General features: G+C 37.5%; 1 protein-coding gene across 6 annotated transcripts in view; it reads right to left on the minus strand.

The window, feature by feature from the left end:
* The window catches only part of KLHL13 (kelch like family member 13), a 157,791-nt gene that overhangs the window by 41,853 nt on the left and 95,505 nt on the right, over nucleotides 1–20,433 (minus strand). The window contains exons 1-2 of one of the 6 annotated variants that reach the window (XM_084789217.1): nucleotides 17,128–17,511; nucleotides 16,504–16,616 (exon numbers count right to left, since the gene is read on the minus strand). The exons of 3 other annotated variants lie outside the window; for them this stretch is intronic. In XM_084789217.1, coding sequence (XP_084645343.1) covers nucleotides 16,504–16,601 — 98 coding nt within the window. In that variant the 5' untranslated portion in view covers nucleotides 16,602–16,616; nucleotides 17,128–17,511. Of the gene's footprint in view, nucleotides 1–16,503; nucleotides 16,776–17,127; nucleotides 17,512–20,433 lie in introns of those variants that run through there. 2 more of the 6 variants (XM_084789218.1, XM_084789216.1) reach the window with 2 other exon arrangements.

The raw sequence follows: 20,433 nt of genomic DNA on the forward strand, positions 1-20,433 counted from the left end.
TTATAAATACAAGAAAGGTAGCATAAAAACACATTCTGTTGGCAGCAATTTTATGATTTAATTAACTGCATCCACAATCTCCTGCTTTGAGTATGGGAAAAGATGATGATGAGAGAATAGTTAACAGATACAAAGTCCAAATGGTTCAATGCAATGACTGCTAATGATACATCGTATAGAATAACTATAGTTGTTAAAAATTAACTGAAGACTTGAAAATAGTGAGTAGTGAAGATTTTAAGGATTTTATTTGTTTGTTTGTTTGTTTTTTCGAGACAGGGTTTCTCTGTGTAGCCTTGGCTGTCCTGTACTCACTTTGTAGACCAGACTGGCCTCGAACTCACAGTGATCCCCCTGCCTCTGCCTCCTGAGTGCTGGGATTAAAGGTGTGCGCCACCAAACCTGGCTGATTTTTAATATTTTCAAAATAAATAACAAATGTCCAGGGTTAGATAGATATAACAATTTCATTGTCTGATTATATACATGATATTGTATAGAGAGATATCACAGTGGATCCTATGAATGTTCATAATTACTAATATGCCATTTATAAAATCAAAAATAAATAAAGCAAAAAAAAAAAAAAGATACAAGTGAATCAAACCTGTAACTTTACCTACTTGGGATGCCGAGAAAGGAATACCTCTTAAACCTAGGAGTTTGAGAGTAGCCTGGGCAACACAGCAAGACCTTGTCTCCATCCCACAAAAAAAGTAATAAATAGGGCTAAAAAGATAGCTTTGTAGTTAAGAGCATTTGCTGCTCTTCCATACAATCTGGGTTTAATTCTCAGCACCCACATGAGGTAGTTCAAAACTGCCTGTAACTCCAGCTCCAGGAAACCTAATACCCTTTCTTGCCTCCAAAAGAACTTACACAAACATGGGGTGCCCAATTTCACGAGTATGTACACACACACACACACACACACACACACACACACACACACACACACACGCATGCACTAATACATAATTAAGAAAATAAAATCGATCTTTTAAAAATAAGCAAAACAAACATTTTAAAAATAAACGTACCTAATTTTTATTACTCTACTTTCATAAACTATCAATGGTAAAATTATGTGCTAATATGGGAAGAAAGAACAGTACTTCCTTGATCATAATTCAGATTTAGGAAGAAATTTACATTACTGATAGCAGCATTTAAAAGAACAGATTTTGAATTCCAATGCTGACTATCATAATCACAAAAATAGCACTATGACACAGATGAGGGAATTGGGCTAGACAAATGGAATGACAAATGATACTCCATTAGATAACTGTAACAGGATGAAAGTTAATTATCCAAACCAAAAAGCATTTGCACTGAATATTTCAATCCTGTCCTTGAACAACTCTAAAATTAATGATTTTGCTCTCAACCTACCATATTTTAAGACTTTGTTCTGCTCTCATCATTTAATATACTGGTACTAATTAAATTATACCAAATGTCATATACCTTGGCCAAAATTCGTTATATTTAAGAAGGCTGGTTTGTATATTATTTTTATTCTTCACATTTTGGTGATAAACTAATGGGCATATAGGTAGATAGTGGGTGAATAGGTGGAAGAATAAGTGGGTAGATGAATGGGCAGGTGGGTGGATGAATGGCAGGTGGGTGGATGAATGGGCAGGTGGGTGGATGAATGGGCAGGTGGGTGGATGAATGGGCAGGTGGGTGGATGAATGGCAGGTGGGTGGATGAATGGGCAGGTGGGTGGATGAATGGGCAGGTGGGTGGATGAATGGGCAGGTGGGTGGATGAATGGGCAGGTGGCTGGATGAATGGGCAGGTGGCTGGATGAATGGGCAGGTGGGTGGATGAATGGGCAGGTGGGTGGATGAATGGCAGGTGGGTGGATGAATGGGCAGGTGGGTGGATGAATGGGCAGGTGGCTGGATGAATGGGCAGGTGGGTGGATGAATGGGCAGGTGGGTGGATGAATGGGCAGGTGGGTGGATGAATGGCAGGTGGGTGGATGAATGGGCAGGTGGGTGGATGAATGGGCAGGTGGGTGGATGAATGGGCAGGTGGGTGGATGAATGGGCAGGTGGGTGGATGAATGGGCAGGTGGGTGGATGAATGGGCAGGTGGGTGGATGAATGGGCAGGTGGGTGGATGAACTGTAGACGATGGACAACAAGTAGAATCCACTATAAATTCTGAAGTAGAAATAAAATAATAAGTAGAGAAATGAATTTGTGATTGTTCATTCCCTTCCTGGCATACAGAAAAGATCTTATCCAAAGAGTCAATTAATTGCCTTTAGACAGCCACAAACTATGAATGATTGCACATGGAAGTTGTGGTAGCTTGAATAAGAATGCTCACAATAGAGGCTTGTATTTGAATGCTTAGGAAGTAACATTAGGAGGTGTGGCAATGGTGGAGTAGATGTGGCCTTGTTGGAGAAAATGTGTCATTGGATGTGGGTTTGGAGGTTTCAAATGCCCAAGCCAGTCCTTAGTATTTCTTTCTTCCAGCTGTCTGTGGATCTGGCTGCAAGACTCTCAGCTACCTCTCCAGCCCATGTCTGTCTGTGTATCATTATGTTTCCTGTCATAACAACAGGCTAAACGTCTGAAACTGTAACTGTAAGCCAGCCCCACTTGAATGTTTTCCTTTATAAGAGTTAGAAAAGTGGGGGGGATAGACAGAAGAACCTGTAGGGGACAGGACTCCACAACAAGACCAACAGAGCCAACTAACCAGAACTCAAGAGGGGCCTGCTGAGACTGAAGCTCCAACCATGGACCACACATAGGCTAAACCTAGGCCTCCTACACAGATGTAGCTGATGGGCAGCTCAGGCTTCATGTGGGTCCTCTAGTAAGGGGAGCAAGGGTGGGGGTGCTATCTCTGACATGGACTCTGTTGCCTGCGTTTTTTATCACTCCCCTTGGAGGGGCTGCCTTGCCAGGTCACAGGGGAAGAGGATGTGCTCAGTCCTGATGTGACTTGATGAGCTGGGGTGGATGCGTGGGTGGGGGCTCCCCTTTTCTGCAGAATAGAGGAGGGGGGATGGGAGAAGAGGGAGGGAGGATGGGACCAGGAGGACTGGAAGGAGGGGCCTACAACTGGTATATACAGTGAATTAATTAATTAATTTTAAAAATTAAAAAAGAGTGATAATCACAGTATCTCTTCATAACAAAAAACCCCAATTAATATAGGTTAGTAGTGATAAGAAGATGGCAGTATGTAGAAGTCAGTTGGGAGAGACAGCATATACTCCAATTACCATCAATTATATGTAGGACACAGAATTTATCCTGTAGTAACCTTTTTGGCAGAATGTTCTAACCTCCAGCCATTAATCAATCAGGCCAGGCTATTGAGAAGCCTCAGTATACCTGCGGCAGTAAGTTGAGCTGCTTTCCCTTAAATCCCCAATGAAGAAAGTGAAATAGACACTCCAGCTCCTTCAATATCAAGCCAACTTGGGGAGTAGGCCAGAAGAGGGAGGGAAGATGGGAACGGGAAGATACAAGTGAGGGGATAACAATCGGGATGTAATCTGAATAAATTATAATAAATTTTTAAAAATAAAGCTGAGAGGAAAATATAGATAGACAGTGGGGAGAAACTTTTTCTCTTACAGAGGATTGTTCAATTCTAGTGACATGTTTTAATAAGAGATCCATACTATGAACAAACTGGGTTACAATTGCCTAGAATTCTAGTTTATTAAATATTCAAACACTAGAGTTATGCAAATTTAATATTTATTTAGAAGGCAGGCCCCATAGACCAAGAGGAAATTAGAAACCACTTAGATCTACTCAGAAAAAGGAGAGTCATTAGCCCAGTATGAGCGGGGGTGAGGTGTGTAAAGCCCAACCATTTTCTGGATTTTCCAGTTATATCCAACTTATGTTTATTATTTTATTATTTTATGTGCATAGGTATTTTGCCTCCATGTTGTGAAGTAGTAATAAAATACCACCTTAATTTGAGATAATAGGACAGAATCTTTTCTTTAATTCTTTTTTATACTGAACATTAAACAGTGCTTTATATGCAAATTATAACTATGACAATCAGAGCGGGTGAGAAGTGCACAGAAAGAAATGAGTCATCAAGGAAGTGAGAATGCTAATGAGGTGTTAAAAGCTCGTCCACTGGTTAGAAAACGGTACCTTTACTACATCTTGAGTTATTCCCTGAAGGAACAGTTTCCAGTCTTCAAAGTCTAATCTTTTCACTGGCCTAAAGTATTCTACATAAAAATGAATTTGACTATGTATTTCTTAATGATCCCTTCTGGAAACCCACTCAATCAGAACAAATTTCAGGAGTCTGAAAATACATCCTGTTATCATCCATTCAAGTGAGCTGTGCATAAAATATTTGGGATTCTAAAAGGCAACTGCCAACACCAAAACATTTCTGCCATCCCCATATTCTAAATTTATGATGATCAATTTCATATGCATTATGGCTTAGCATTTTCACAAATAACTATTTTTATAGCTCAGAAAACTATGTCCTTGTTCAAAGGTATTTAGTCAAGCAATATTTGCTAATCCCAAAATCAGCCCTACATTCTTGGCTTCAAGGTGGCGCACACCTTTAATCCCAGCACTCGGGAGGCAGAGGCAGATGGATCGCTGTGAGTTCGAGGCCAGCCTGGTCTACAAAGCAAGTCTAGGACAAGCCAAGGCTACACAGAGAAATCCTGTCTCAAACCGCCACCTCCCCAAAAGGTAACTGGATCTAGCTCTCCTTAACTAACTTAACATCCCAACTAATTCATAGTAAAGATTCTTCATTAGAGAATAAATACATTTTATAATTTAAGTTAAGAGCTATTTTTGCTTTAGAATATGTTTCTTTTATCAGTCACTGATATGCTTTTTGTGTACCTTTAACCAAGCAGTATGGAAAAACAATCTTATTGAAACATTTGTAGGACGTAATTCACTTATTAAGAATCCCCAGGATTCCTGACTGGTCTTTCACATCATGTGTTCAGGGATAGGGGCCAGGAAATGAGAGAAAGGAGCAGGTAGGAGATGGGTTAACCATGGAGGAGACAGGAAGAAGCCTTATGAAACTCACTCGATTTTTTAAAAAGTATGTATATGCATGTTTTGTGTCCCTGATGATGACATGCCCTGAGCATGTCTGGTGGCTGTGGAGGCCAGAAGAGGGCATGATAGATGCTTATGTGTCACCATGTGGGTGCTAGGAATTGAACCTGGGTCCTCTGGAAGAGTAGCCAGTGCTTCTTAACCAGTGAGTCATCACTCTAGATCCTGAAAACCTACTAGTTTTTAAATATTATATATATCCACTCCTCTGGGAGTGGATAATGTTCCCAGATGACATGGGTGATTAAATAAAAATCTCATTGCCACAGTTCGCCACATTTTGAGTTATTATTGGTCATGAAGACTCCAGAGGATTCCCTAAGTCAACACAGTTCTTTTTTTGCATTTTTGCCCAGTAGAAGTACTGCTGCTGAGGATAACACATATGTTGGATGTAGGACATAAAAAAATCAATTTCAAACTAACCAGGAAACTTCTTTCCTGCTGGCTAGCTTTCATCATCCCGTAAGGTGCTACTGAGCTTGTTTGCAGGGCGGGGTGAAAAGAAAACAGTGGTCTTAATGCTGTAATACATAAACTACAATGCCAACTTCCAGGGAATATGTGCCCACTGGTGCAATAGTGCCATGACTATTATAGGATGACCAACTGTTCTCTTGATCAGCTTTGAGAAGCCTATCCCACAGGAGAGATTTCATGACTGATACTATTAAAAAAAATCTGTGACTGGCCTTTAACATTAATTGTAATAACAACCAATAAAATGGGATTTGAAAAATCTAAAAGGAAACACAACTCAGAACTAGGGTAAATCGTCAAACACAAGTATAAGCAGATGGAGGGAAAATGATTAGACATTTCCAAGCATATAGAATAACAGAAAGTGGTTTCTAAGATGCCCTCCAGTTCCTAGATAGACAGAACACTAAATGAGATCATTTCTTTGGTCAGTGAGACAAATCTTCCTAATCTTGATAATACTAGAATTGAATGCTGAGCAACTACTCTACCATTCAGCTACATGTTCAGCCCCAAAGCTCTACGGTTTTAAAACCAGAAATGAAAAAGTGAAACTAGTTGACTTTACAATGATTATTAAACATCATTTTGGATTTTAAGAACGTTGACAGTGAGAAATATGAATGTGGAAAGGAAAAAAGATGGCAGAAGAATGGCACGCATGCGCGCGCGCACACACACACACACACACACACACACACACACACACACACACACACACACGAGCCTGAGCTTGACACCCTAATTCATCATTCTCCTAATGTGTCCGTTTTAAATTTTTAGTGCCTTATAATATAATACTTAAACCTTTTAAAACAAAAACGTGGCTAGTGAGATGGCTCAGTGGGTAAAGGTACATGCCACTGAGCCTGACAACCTGAGTTTGATTCAAGGTCTCCACAGGGTCGAAAGCATCTTAGGTTCTGCTCTATTGCTGTGAAGAACCATCATAACCAAGACAACTCTTATAGAAGAACACATTAAATTGGGGCTTGTTTACAGTTTTAGAGAATTACTCCATTATTATCATGGCAGGAAGCAGAGAGGCATGGCACTGGATCAGTAGAACGTTACATCCTGACCTGCAGGAAGCTAGCAAAAACAGAGACTGGATCTGGTGTGGGCTTTTGAAACTTCAAAACCTACCCCTAGTGGCATGCCTCCTTCACTGAGGCCACACCTCTTCATCCTTTGCAAACAGTTCTACTAACAAAGAACTAAGCATGCAAACTTGTGAGCTTATGGGGGCCATTTTCATTCCAACCACTACAAAAGAAGAGATCCAATCCATGCAAGTTGACTTTAACCTATGCACATACGCTCTGATACATGTGCATGCCCACACAATAAGTAAACTGAATTCAAAAGAGAAATCACTATTTGAACTGGTACCACATCTAGAGAGTCGGATAACTGGATTTGAGTTCAAAACTTCCCTCCATCGGACTCCAAGTTTAGTAAAGTACTTTTCAGGCCTTAGTAACTTGAAGAATCAGTTTTAAAACTCAGTAAGAGAAGCACAGGCAGTATTCATTTACTGTTACTTCACTATTAATACTTCACTCAATTGTTGGTAATTACAGAACACTCAAATTCCAATACTCTCTCATTTTCCTACAGGAAACCTAGAACCAAAGGACATAAGAAAGGCTATCAATCACGTAATCATATGCTATTGCTTTATAATTCTTTTCAAAAGAATACAATTGTAATTGCATTGAATTTTACTGATTCTTAAGCCAAAGTAAATGTGTTTTTAATTGACACATAAAAAGACTTTTAAAAGATTCTCTGCACCCTGTGCTTATTTGACTTTACAGAGCTGTGTGAGAACCTTCTAGCTGGTATTGTTTTCTAGCAAACTTTCTACTTCACCTGATTTTGAACAGTTCTTTGAACAAACATTACATGTTTTGAGAAGGCAGAAAGAAATGTGAAACAACTGGGGTTTTCAATGAAATATGATGTAGTTACAGTTACATCAACAAAATTGCACCACACAGTCACTTTAATACTTTCTAAATAGCACTAGTATCAATGGAACAATTTTGTGTGCTTACATTTATCAAACTTAATTAAGAAAATGAGTTTCTCTATTTCATCCAAAAGATAGCAGTATTGCTTACTTAATTTTAAAAAAAGGCATAGGAACCAGACCTGGCCATACACTCCTGTAATCTCAGCACTCTGGAAGGCAGAGGCAGGTGGATCTCCATGAGTTCGAGGCCAGCCTGGTCTAGAAAATGAATCCAGGTCAACCAAGGCTACACAGAGAAACACTGTCTCAAAACAACAATAACAACAACAACAAACCAAACCAATCAACCAAAAAAACAAACAAACAACAAAAAGAGACATGAGGTGTGGAAATCTTGTTACCATAGACTTTGTTTTATGAAGTCCAATAAATATAATTTTAGTGACTAGCATTTTAGTTGATATTCTTATAATCATTTTATGTTATTATGTCTCCCTGCACAATTGATGCCATCAATATCTATTTACAGAATTGGAACAAAAAATTTCTTCTGTAGTGTTCTCATGACGCTTTCAATCCAGATTATAAGGCTAACAATGGACAATTCTACTTTAATAAGATTTTCATTAAATCTTGTGGCAAGGGTTTCAGAGTTGCCAATGTAACATTTAAATTACTGTAATTTACAAGAAAAAATTATTGACTCAGATTAATATAGCTTAGTTGTAAGAATGCAAAGGTTATAATATCACTTGGGTTAACTGGAACAATTTATTACAATCCTTATGCAAGTCTCTCGTCAATGTGTTGATCTGGATGCATTAGAGCAGACATCCCAGAAACTTATGAACATGTTATAGGCAAAAGGATGCTGTGAATATGCTCAAGGCAAAAGTAACTAATAGTATGGAGCTTGATATGCCAAAATTATCTTCTATTATTCAGGTGGCCAAATCCAAGCACATAGGTCCTTAAATGAAGAAACAGAGTGGGTTAGAGAGTGATTTAAAAAAAAAAAGAAAGAAAGAAAAGAATCCATCTTGGTGACTTTGAAGATGGAAGAGAGTCAAAAGTCAGGGAATGAAGTTACCCTGCAGAAGCTGAAATTCTCCTTCAGCTATGGCCAGCAAGGTAATGAGGACCTTAAGCCTACACTAACAGAGAACTACATTTAGTCACTGACAGGAAATGAGCAGGAAACAGATTTCCCCCAGAGTCTCAGCCCTGCTGACACTTGCATTTTAGCTTGCTGAGATCAGTACCAAAGTTATGATCTACTAAACTGTAAAATAATACACTTGTGATGCTTTAGGCCACCAGTACACATTAATTCAATACTAAAGCAACAGAAAACTAATAAATGGAGAATTTAAATTTTTATTGAGTGCTTGTGTATAATTAAGCAAAAGGATATTATTGTCCTCAAGAAATTATTAAACATACTGACTAGAGTGGTGCCCTTGGACAGTGCTAAAAAGGGCATACCATCTCTAGCACTGTCCATGGTATCTAGTTTCCACAGGGAACCAAAGTAGAATAGTGCACTAAGAAATTATACAGAGCTGGGCGTGCTGGCACACATCTTTAATCCCAGTCTCTGAGAGGCAAAGGCAGGCAGATCTCTGTGTGTTCGAGGACAGACTGGTCTATAAAGTGAGTTCAGAACAGGCAAGGCTACACAGAGAAACCCTGGCTCAAAAAAACAAAACAGAAAGAAAGAGGGGGAGAGAGGGGAGGGAGAGAGGGAGAGAGAGACAAAGAAGAGAGAGAAAGAGAGAGAGGCAGGGGGAGAAATTAAACAGGCTAAGTGTGGTGGCATTTGCTTGTATTCTTAGCTCTTGCAAGGCAGAACTCTGAGTTCCAGGCTAGTCTGTTCCTCACAACAAGTTCCAGGATAACCAGGGCTCCACTGTGAGACCCTGGCTCAAAAACTGACAAAAATGCAAATAATTTTAGAAAAGAAATTATGCAAAATAAATATCAGAAGGCAATAATTAATCCAGATCAGAATAGCAAGTAAACAAAATTGACCCAATATTTTCCTACAACTTTACCAGCTGAGAAGCTGTGGATGGATCTCTTTTTCTATATACCACCACTCACTTAAAAACAAAACAAAACAAAACAAAACTCTCAACTACCACAGGGCTGCTTCCTTTTAATCCTAGTGAGTCAGTATCTACTTCAAATATGAAGTAAGATGTAGGAAAAGTGGTCCAGACCTTGCCGAGCATCCACAAGACCTGAGACGTATACCAAGAAATGACATTAAATAGAATTTGGAAACAACCCTCCACATAAACGAAAGGGCATTAGATGAAATAAAAAACTTTGAGCTCTGGTATCCCTGGCTTTAAATTATGGCTTCACCCGTTATTTTTGATAAATTGTACTGAACAAACTAATTAGCTTACCTGACACTCTGTGTCAGTGAATGTAAGAGCAGGAGCATACATTTGTGTGTGCAGATTGGAGAAGCATCACGGAAAGGGCTGAGCAGTTTCATAGTAGTACTCAATAAATTATATTAAGCATGCAACACCATGACATTTAAAAAAGAGGATAAATTCTCACATGAAACTTAGAGTATCTGATATGCATGACAAAGTTTTAAGCTATTTTTATTTTTTATTGAGGGATATAATTTCACTTCTCCACTGAACCACATTTTCAGATATACTCCGAAACAAAGTGGGCATGTTCTCACCTTAACATACCGTAAATGTCAAAATTTGAGGAAAAAAACAACAGATACCTTCTTCATAGTGAGTGATGTCCATAAAAATATTTTACTGTAATTGAAAATGATATAATGTCACTTTAAACAAAAATTCCATTATATAGTTTAGATGAAACTATTGCTGCTTGGGAAGCTATGTAAGTACCATTATGTGATAAAAAGCATCTGACCAATAAATTATTTCCTGTCCAACATGAAGGATGGCCTTCCATTTTGTTGTGTAAAATGATACAATCAGCTTTAAGCATAAATTGCTTTATTTTGAATATTACATAGTATGCAATTTTAAATTATGGTACCTCTTTTCAATTTGTGCCCTATTAGGCTCAAGGCCCATTTTTCTTCTGTAGTGTCTTCATTGTCCTTAAGTCAGTTATCAAAATTGAATACATTTAATTCTTATCTTGGTTCAGAATTTCTCCAGAAGTAAAACATGACTAAAAACAGAATGGAAGATAAAAGAATAGTCATTCTGATTGACTGCAAGGACTACATCTGCCTAACACTTGGCAATTATTCCTGGCATGCAACACCAAGTAACTGGTGAATGCTACTAATTTAGAATATGATGGCTCCTGGGTTAAAATAGCTTCATACACACGTGCATGCATACACACACACACACACACACACACACACACACACACACACACACACACATACACAGACTTTATTTGCTGTAAAACATGCATCCAGAAGCAAATATTCTGAATTGTGAACTTTTCCTATATTAACCACATGCAATATGAATGGCTCTTGTGATGCTTGGAGAGGTGAAGGCTACAGCTCACAGTCACACACAAATATGGTAAACAACAAATCATGCAGTATGCTGTGATGGTAGTCAGGGATGTGCAGGATGTTAGGTGTATTGAATTGGTTGTTTCTTACTTGTGATAGTTTCAATTTACAAGATGCCTGAAAAAGTGTTGTACGCTGTGAAAAGCTAGAAAAACATGGATATGGCCTCTTTGGTACAGACTTGAAAGAATACATAGTAATATACTCTCCCTACCATTTCAACTTAAAATATCATCTGTAGTACTTATCTCTTTGTTGTTGTTGTTGTTGTTGTTGTTGTTGTTGTTGTTGTTGTTTTCTCAAGACAAAGTTTCTCTGTGTAGCCTTGGCTGTCCTAGACTCACTTTGCAGACCAGGCTGGCCTCGAACTCACAGAGATCTGCCTGCCTCTGCCTCCCTGAGTGTTGGGATTACAGGAGTGCACCACCATGTCAGGCTCAGTACCCATCTCTCAATTCTTTAACTGCAATCAATTTCTTTATACTGATGTTTGCCAGTCTCTTAATATTCTCTCACTCTTTCCTCTCATATTTGGTTCTACACACATCTTGCCTGAACATTCTGTCAAGTTGAATGAGTAGAGTCTCTAAGAATTGTGGATTTCTCATAACAATGTAAAGATTAACAATTGTACCTCTTGCCCCTCTATGGGCAGCTGTTTTGTGGAAAGGAATTCTGGACAGCACCATCTCGTTAAGGATAAAAACAATGAATCAAGATAAATTATTTGCAGGTAAAATTCTTTGAAAAGTGAAAGAGACACTATCTGGTTTTTTTATATATACATGGTTTACATGCAGCATTTTGCAAGTTCATTAAATGGTTTTTAAGAAGTTTTTTAAAAAAATACACAACGGGATTGAAGAGAACATTTTAACTTTATTTGTACATGCCAGACAAAAATATCTTAAATAGCTAAAATAATAAATGTCGATAAAGAGTAGAACAGTCTAGACATAGGCCTCAACAAGAAAAGTTTGCAAACACTAAAGAAGCTGACTTCCCCTAGTGGGATGTCATATACTGCATCCCATTCACAGTACCTAATACACAACCTAACATAGAAATGGTGCGTGAGAACAACTGAAGCATGAAGGGTCTGGAAACCAGGACACATGGGACAGTTTCCAAGCTTGGCTGTATTCAAGAAACGCTTTTAACTAGACTAGCTTCATGAGACTCCAGGAAATAGGAGAGGAGGCACTGATTTCGCACAATACAAATAAGAGCTGTCCATGGTGAGAGGCACTGCTCTGCGGAGGAGGTGAGCTCTCCTTCCCTGACAATGTTGAAGGAGGACGTGGACTGTCATCTTTGAGGAGTATCACAGAAGGGATTCCTGCACTACTTAAAAGAAGTGTGAGCTCTCCAAATCACGTCAAAGGTCACTGTGATTTTCTATTAATAAATGATAAGGAGAACCCTCTACGAACCAAGACAATGCAAATTCCTGATAACCATGCCACGAAAGCTACAGAGCAACACAAATCTGTCTGATGCATTGGCTATATTATTTACTGATATACTTTTGTTATGTAGCAAAGAGATATCAATCAGACACCCAAATAAAAAATAGCTTATGTGATAACTGAAAAAGCAACTCAATAGTCTTACTTAATTTGAGACAGTTTCAAGCATTGCAGTAGCTAAGAAAGATTTCTCAAACTGCAAGGTTTGATCTGTACCATGAATTAGGACAGGGCAATCTTAGGGGAAAGAAGGCGAAGACAATATCAAACCAAAAATGCACATTTTGGTTATAGCTGTCCTTTAAATTATCCAGAAATTGGGGAAATTAATATAGCATGCAAAGTATATGTGGGGGGTGATCTAAGGATGGGATTTTATTGATTAAAGAAATTGCTATGGAACACTACACTTTTGGCATTAAATATAAAATATAGTTTACATATTCAACAAATTTTAAACAGAACGCTAACAGGGGCTAAAGGAGGACAAGACTCATTCGAGTTCAAATTAGTTCACTAATAGCTGCCATCTTTTAGCTTGAGAATGTTAAAAAAAAATCTAAGGGAAAGATCTCACAGTACCTATCTTGCTAGAATTCACTATTATAATGCATCATCTACTTCTCACCTAGTTAGTTTCTACCTTTTCATACTGATAAAACTTGCTGTCTGTGGAGAAAAAAAAGGTTGCTAGTTACTGATACTGTTAGAATCTAACAATGCATTCATCCTATAACATTGGCCTGAAGGAGCCATTTGCTGTTTTAAAACAATGAATACCAAAACACTGGCAAAGCACTTAGATGTGGTTGCCCTTTCCATTTTATTAATTTAAGCCAAATGACAGGGGCATTCATATGGTTTGCACCTGGCAAGAGGAGCGTCTTTACTAATGCAGTTTTCACTAACCAGGAAAATCTCCCTGAGGCTAAGGTTGCACTTCAACCTACTGTTGAACAGACGGGTAGTACAAACATGTCACCAAGGGCCCAGTTTCTATTAAGACAATCCCTTCAGAAATCCAGATGGATAGGATACCATTCTGCGGAGGAAAGACTATGTCTATGCAGAAAAAAAAAAGTATTCTAAATCATTTGTCTCCCCTAACACATTACAACATAATTGACATGAAATGTATTTTATGCTACATAAACAATTTTCCTTAAAGGGGCCATAGTCGCTATTATGACACATTGTTGAAAATACTGAGGCACTTCAACGATTAAAAAAAAAGAGAGAAAAAATAAATTTGAAGTATAAAATCCAAAGGGGACAAAACTAACATTTTTTTGTTTGATGTTTGCAGTAAATGAAACATTCTGTATTGTAGCTGATGCTAGCATAGCAGGCCTGACCTGTCTACAGCATCAAAGCAAAGCTGGAGCTAAACAGCACTGACACTGGGCTTAGGAAGACCACGTGAGAGCCTTCACATTTCGTAATACTTGCGGGATGCCTACAACACAGTGGTACTATAACTAAGAAAACGTGATTTGGGCAGCTCCCTTTTTTGAGAAAAATATTCAATTCCAGTCAAAGTCAACGAATCACAGAATGCAATGACAAAACATTGTAAAGCATTGTTCGTGCTGCAGAGGAACACACAGAAGGGGATTATACACAAACTGTGAATAACTCTAGATTTCAGATTACTCAAAATATCGTCTGAAATTCTAAGACATGGTTTTACAAGTCAATGCCCAGCAGATCGCAATACACCAAGAAGTCTGAACTGAACTATTCCACTGCAGTGCAAAGAGTTTAAAGGGCAACAGCAACAAAATCCAAGATTGATTTGCCAGTCAAACAATTCTAAGAGCACATACTTGTACCTGACCCAGTAATCTAACTTAGTTTTGATAATTTGGGGGTGAAATTTTATACTGAAACTTAAATATCATTTTGCATACAGAAAGATTTAGAGTATAAAGTACTGATGCCAACAACATATTAAACAGGATATTTTATTATTTTTGGCCAAATGAGTCAATGCATTGTGATCTAAAAGGTAAACAACTTATAGATTCCCCAAGTGAGTCTTTTCCATATCCAACATTTTTCTCCATGCATATTCACATATATTTGGTAGTAATATGTTTATAAAGAAAAATAAGCTGGGACAATTTAATATAATATTGCCTGGTACCAGTCAAAATAGTCTAGCCTAACCCTTAGCTCCACAAACATGTCTTTCAATCTTACCTATGCATACTCCCAGGAAACAGCATTCACCACTGCAAGATCACAGTGTTTTCTACTTTTTCCTTTCTAAACCAGGTCAAACAGATGAATTTTCAAAAGAAGACTGTCATTCATTAAAAATGTTGTTTTACCTTGTGAGCTTGTGGCTACTAAGAGTTAATAAAATATAGGCATATATTTAAACATCCCTAGAAAGGGCAAACCAGCCTCAAAAAGGACTATAATTTGGATCATTTGAACAGTGAAATATAGTAAAAAAAAATATACCATAAACATTAATTACTATTATTCATTGTAGCCGGTGATCTTTGCAGGGATTTCTTTTGTTTACAGTCAAATTGCTTTTGGTATACATCTCATCATTCCTCAGTAGCTAAGATTCATAAAGTCAGGAAGCCATCCTATTTTCTCCAATAATTGGAACGAGCACCACTAACAGTCACCTCCCATTAATTTGTGCTTTTCCTAAATATAGTATCTGAAATGCAAGCATAGCTGTTGTATTTTCTCAAACATCATCTAAATTATTTCACTTCGGGAAAGAGTTTACTACCCAATTAAATAAAAGAACCCAGAACACAAACAAGGGGGATCATGAAAACGATCTCAAAATGATTCCGAAATGCCCTCATTTTTCAGTGCTTTCCAGGGAATCACTTTACTGACAATAAAAACATGAGCATCCTTCCTCAGCAGCTGAGCACCTTTCAAAAGACCTGACCCCATACATCTGAATGTCACATCAAACTAAGTTTCACATCGGCAACTCGCAACAGACTTCTAAATGCATATTTCACCTAAAGCAAAAAGAATTTCCGCATTCTGACTGCTGAAAATATTTTGAAGGGAACATTCAAACATCCATATTACTCAAAAGCTTTCCTTGTACTAAAATTGTTTTCTAAAAGGCCCAGCTTTCCTTCATTCATCCCTCTAGAAGAAAAAGATTTTGAACAATACTTCAAAAGAACATTTCATCATATCTCCCAGATCTTGTTTTTAAAGCCATATATTATAGACTTAAAGTATTTTTAATTACATACTGATTTTCCAATGTATTTCTATAGCCTTTTACTTAAAACACATTTCCAAAAACAGCTGTCTATAGATTACTATTTTCAATCTTTGAATATATAAGTAACTGCCCATAGAAATAACAGCCACTCCAATTCAAACTTGTACTTCACAACTTGAATGAAAACTGAGAAAGAGATATTATCAGTCATTCATTAATATTGATACAGAGAAAGGCTCATTTAATGAACTCTGAATGTTTTGAATTCATCCAAAATAACATACAAAACATTTTCATACTTAACATAGCACAAGCATCAAGCATCAGCAGATTTTAAGCCATTACACAAAAGAAATCAGTTTTGGATTTATAAAAATTCCAAAAATCTCATGTTAAACATTAAAGTGTCCTCATACAATCCTTTGGCTATACCTACATTGTAATGACAAGATTTGTATTTAACACTTTAAGTGAAAATAAACTCCAGGAAAACAAAAACAATGATAACATGTGCACACCAGTATCTGTAAATGTAACAATCTTGGGGGTTTTTGTTTGTCTAGCTGCTTTTCTTCTCTTGGCTTCTTTTTTTTGTTTCTCAATCTTGTCAGCTGAGGGATGTAGCTATTTGGGATCCCCCTCCCACGTTTTGCCACATGGCAGATTCATGAATGAAATCCCACTTTAATATCCTATTTTCTCTCACTTACATGTATGCTGGAGAAAGTGGAGTTGACCTGGATGTTTTAAGCACAGGAACTGGGAATTTCCAGATAGCAGGAGAGCTCGTTTTCCATTTCAATGGCATGTTGTCACCACGGTACTACAATAACAGTAAACAGCGCTTCCATAACAGACTACCAACTAAGATTTCCATTCCACAGTGGACTGACACAGCAGCAGCGAAGAACAAGCGAAAGATTCTGCCAGTGCCCTTAAACCGACGCTTCCAATCTGTACAATAGGAATGCAAGGTACCTCCTTTAAATCCTCCTGTCCCCTAAAGCAATAAGATGATTCTATCCTTCCAACTCAACAATAATGCCACCTCGTTAGGAAAGTGTTGACTGCAGTGTGTGTATGTGCATGCATGTGTGTGTGTGTGTGTGTGTGTGTGTGTGTGTGTGTGTGTACACTGTGCTGTGCATAGTACACAATGCAGCTTTACTTAAAAGCAGCTAGGGTGCTTTTTTTTTTAAAGCTTGCAATACCATTGTTCTACCTTAACAGGGATACTGCAGCACTGTACTCTGTTCTGCACCTATTAACCTGATTTCTGACCAATAGTAGCAGAAAAAAATAGATGGGTTTCATATAAAAATGAAACAACATACCTACTCAGAATACATTTGTCATCCTCTGAACATTCTTCTTTTGAGCTGCAACAGTACAAATGGGATATAAACCTCAGCATAGCCTTAGGCCACAGCTAATAGAGATCAGTGACTAAATTCAGCAGCCTGCTTTCCTCCTGTGCAAGCTCTGGCCACACAATACAAGAATGCCATTATGGGAAAAGCCCATTTAAAAAATGCCAGGTCCTCTGTTTTCCAGTTAGAAGAAAGCAAAATGTCAGAGCAAATATAAACTGCTGCAGAACTCTGCACGCTCTTCTAGTAGCTTCTGATTCAAGTTGCTCTCCTTTCCCTATTTTTATTTCCAAGCCGGGATGAGCAAAACCTCAGACATTTACAACATGCTGCGAAAACACGAATATCTCTCTGTCTTCTGCAGCCGAGAAGTACAGAATAGCGTGCTTTTAATAGCAGTCCTCGGAGGGACGCTATCAACAATCTAATTCAATACTGCCCTCCCCTTCTTCCCCTTTTCTCCTCCCGTTCACCCCCCCCTTACTCCTCCCCCGCCCCCAAACAGCTCACAAATTGTCTAGAGGAAAGACCGGCACCGCTGGCCGAGCAGGTGTCCAGTAGGGACCACTCCACAGCTCAGCAGCGGTCCAGTAACCTCTTGGGATTTAGTGACTGTCAAAGAGGTTCCAAAAATTGAAGCTGCTATTACAGCAGCGTGAGGTATTCCAGGAAAGCAATGCCAAATAAAGGGTTCATCTCCATTGTTTTAAAATACTGCCTGAAAATAGTGTCGTGAATAATCCCGAAGTGATTGGGGGTTTTACACTTTTGTTTAAAGCAGCAAAACGAAGTTGCGAGATTTCTATGCAATCCAAAAATAAAAATAAAAATAGGTTAAATTAAGTTATTATTACGTACACCACTTCCTTTACCATCTGGAAAATATTGCTTCTCATATGGGCAAGTTGCTGCTGTCAAAGTCTACCTTCCTAACACCACTCTATTCTACTAAAAACAAAATTATATTGTCTCTGTCAATGTCTGCTTAATAAAGGCAGAAAAATCACTACCCTTTGAAAACCAGAACTGCCCCAACAAAGAGCTCATGTTTATTCTAATACTCATGCCCAGACAATAAACTCATACCTCCAGCCAAACATTTTGGCTTTCAGAGATTCTTTCCAAATTGTCCCTGATCTCTAAAGACTTAAGATTCAGTCCCTTAAAAATATTTTTTACATTAAAAAAAAACTATAGCTGAATGTTTCTTTAATAAGAAACTATTTTCAAATATCCCCAAATATAGCATTTAACATACCACAAACATAGCATGAAATCAGTTAGGATAATCACACCCCCTTTTAAAATTTAGTTCATTTTCTATGAGATATAAATATGAGAAAAAATGCTATTTTCTATTAGATGTAAGTACAGATGTAGGAGTAGCATTTACATTCACATAAACATCTGGAAAGACAAGGTTTATTTTGAAATACTGATCAGTAATCCATAAACCCCATAAATATTAAATTGACATCAGCCAACACTACCTCCCATGTAATTTTTATTCCATCATACATTAACTACTTCTCATAAAACACAAGCCAGAAAATCCAATTGTATTTTCAACTCCTTTTAGTACTCAATGCAAAACTGTCAGAGAAATCCTTAAATGAATCAAAGAAAGGAATATTCATCGCCACCTGAGCAGCCAAAGCATACATTTAAAAAAAAAAAACTTCACAAATACAATTAGGCCATTGTCAGTATCGCACATTGGAAGATTTTTTTGTTTCTAGGAAAGACCTCACAAGTAGCCAGCAAAGGTAAGTTGTTTGAAACCCAGAGGAAAAATACATGCACAAATATACACAGACAAGCAGGCACCTCATTCCAGAATGAGCTTCTATTAAAATTTCAAACTCTGAAGCACATGCAGACTTTTCAAAATATTAAACATATAATAGCAATATATTAGCTGTTTGCCATAAGAGGGGTATATTTTAGGAAGGAAGGATTTAGGCTTTTATGCTTATGGCAACTCTACAAAGCAGCAATTGTAAATATGACTTCACCTTCTGAGAGCAGTGACTCCCAGACTTGTACCAAACCACAGTGACAGGTGTTTCTAATAGTTCTTTGCCTAGAGAGACACCTCAAAATTGCTGAACAGAAAACAGGACGAGAGTTTTCTACCTTTGTGAAGTATACAGTCAATGATCGCGTTCTTAGGCATAGCGTTTAGGCATCATTCTTCTGTCAACAATCAACTAACTGACTGACACCAATCCAAAGCAATCTAACACATTAAATTTCAGTCTAGATTTCTGAGAGGATTAATGTTATGTAGAATGATTTTAATAGTTGTTCAAAGTGAGAAGAAACTAAAACTGCTACCTTCCATCCCATTTTCAGCACCCTTAAAGACGCAAACCCAGAATATGCTAGACCTAATTGCAAGCATTCATTTACATTCAGTTCTAGGTTTGGAGTTTAATAAGTTGTTATATCCTTTTTAATTATCTGTCACAAGCAAATAATCATTATGGCAAGGGCATAAGAAATAATTACTTTAAGTAGAAATATGGTCTCTGAATGGCCATCTATTTAAATCTGCTTAACAACATCATTCCTCACATATCTTTTAGAAATAAATTTTACCCAGGTAAAATTGCCCCCCTTATGAATTAGTAGTATATCAAAATTAACCAGATTTCACTCTATTAACAGAGAATCTAATCGCAAATATTGAGTGTGCTCATAATTACCCTTATATCTCAGAACACAAAGTATTTTCATCTATATAAAAGAAAATGATTAAATATACATTTAAAATATAATTTTACCCAGATTAAGTGAAGCACTACTTTGAAATTGATATTCATAAATGTCCCCTAATCATATCACAGGAACTGCTGATTTTATTTATTTATTTTATTTATGTGGATGATACCATATAAACACATAGGACAAAAGGAAAACTTCTATAAAAATATCCCAAGTATTTTATGGACATTAATTACTTAAGTACCTGTGAAATGTGCACCTGAAAAATAAAATAGCCAGAAGGCCATGGTGGTTCTTGGTCAAGGCCATAGAAAGAAAGATCATTCTTCGATAGCTCCTACACACAAAATCCCATGGCTTCCAAAGTAGAAAAAGAAGATTTTTAGAATTGGTAGATTTCTTAGAAAATATCTTTTTCAGTATTTGCATATGTGGAGATGAGAAATCTAAACTCAGAAAAGTTAATTTGTCTTCTGTCATTGTGCTGACTTGCACAAGATTGCTTTCAGTTTCTTAGTCCAGGGTTACTACTATAGTGTTCCT

Source organism: Acomys minous, assembly GCF_964271855.1.
Source record: "Acomys minous genome assembly, chromosome: 7".
In the NCBI taxonomy this organism is placed as follows: Eukaryota; Metazoa; Chordata; class Mammalia; order Rodentia; family Muridae; genus Acomys; species Acomys minous.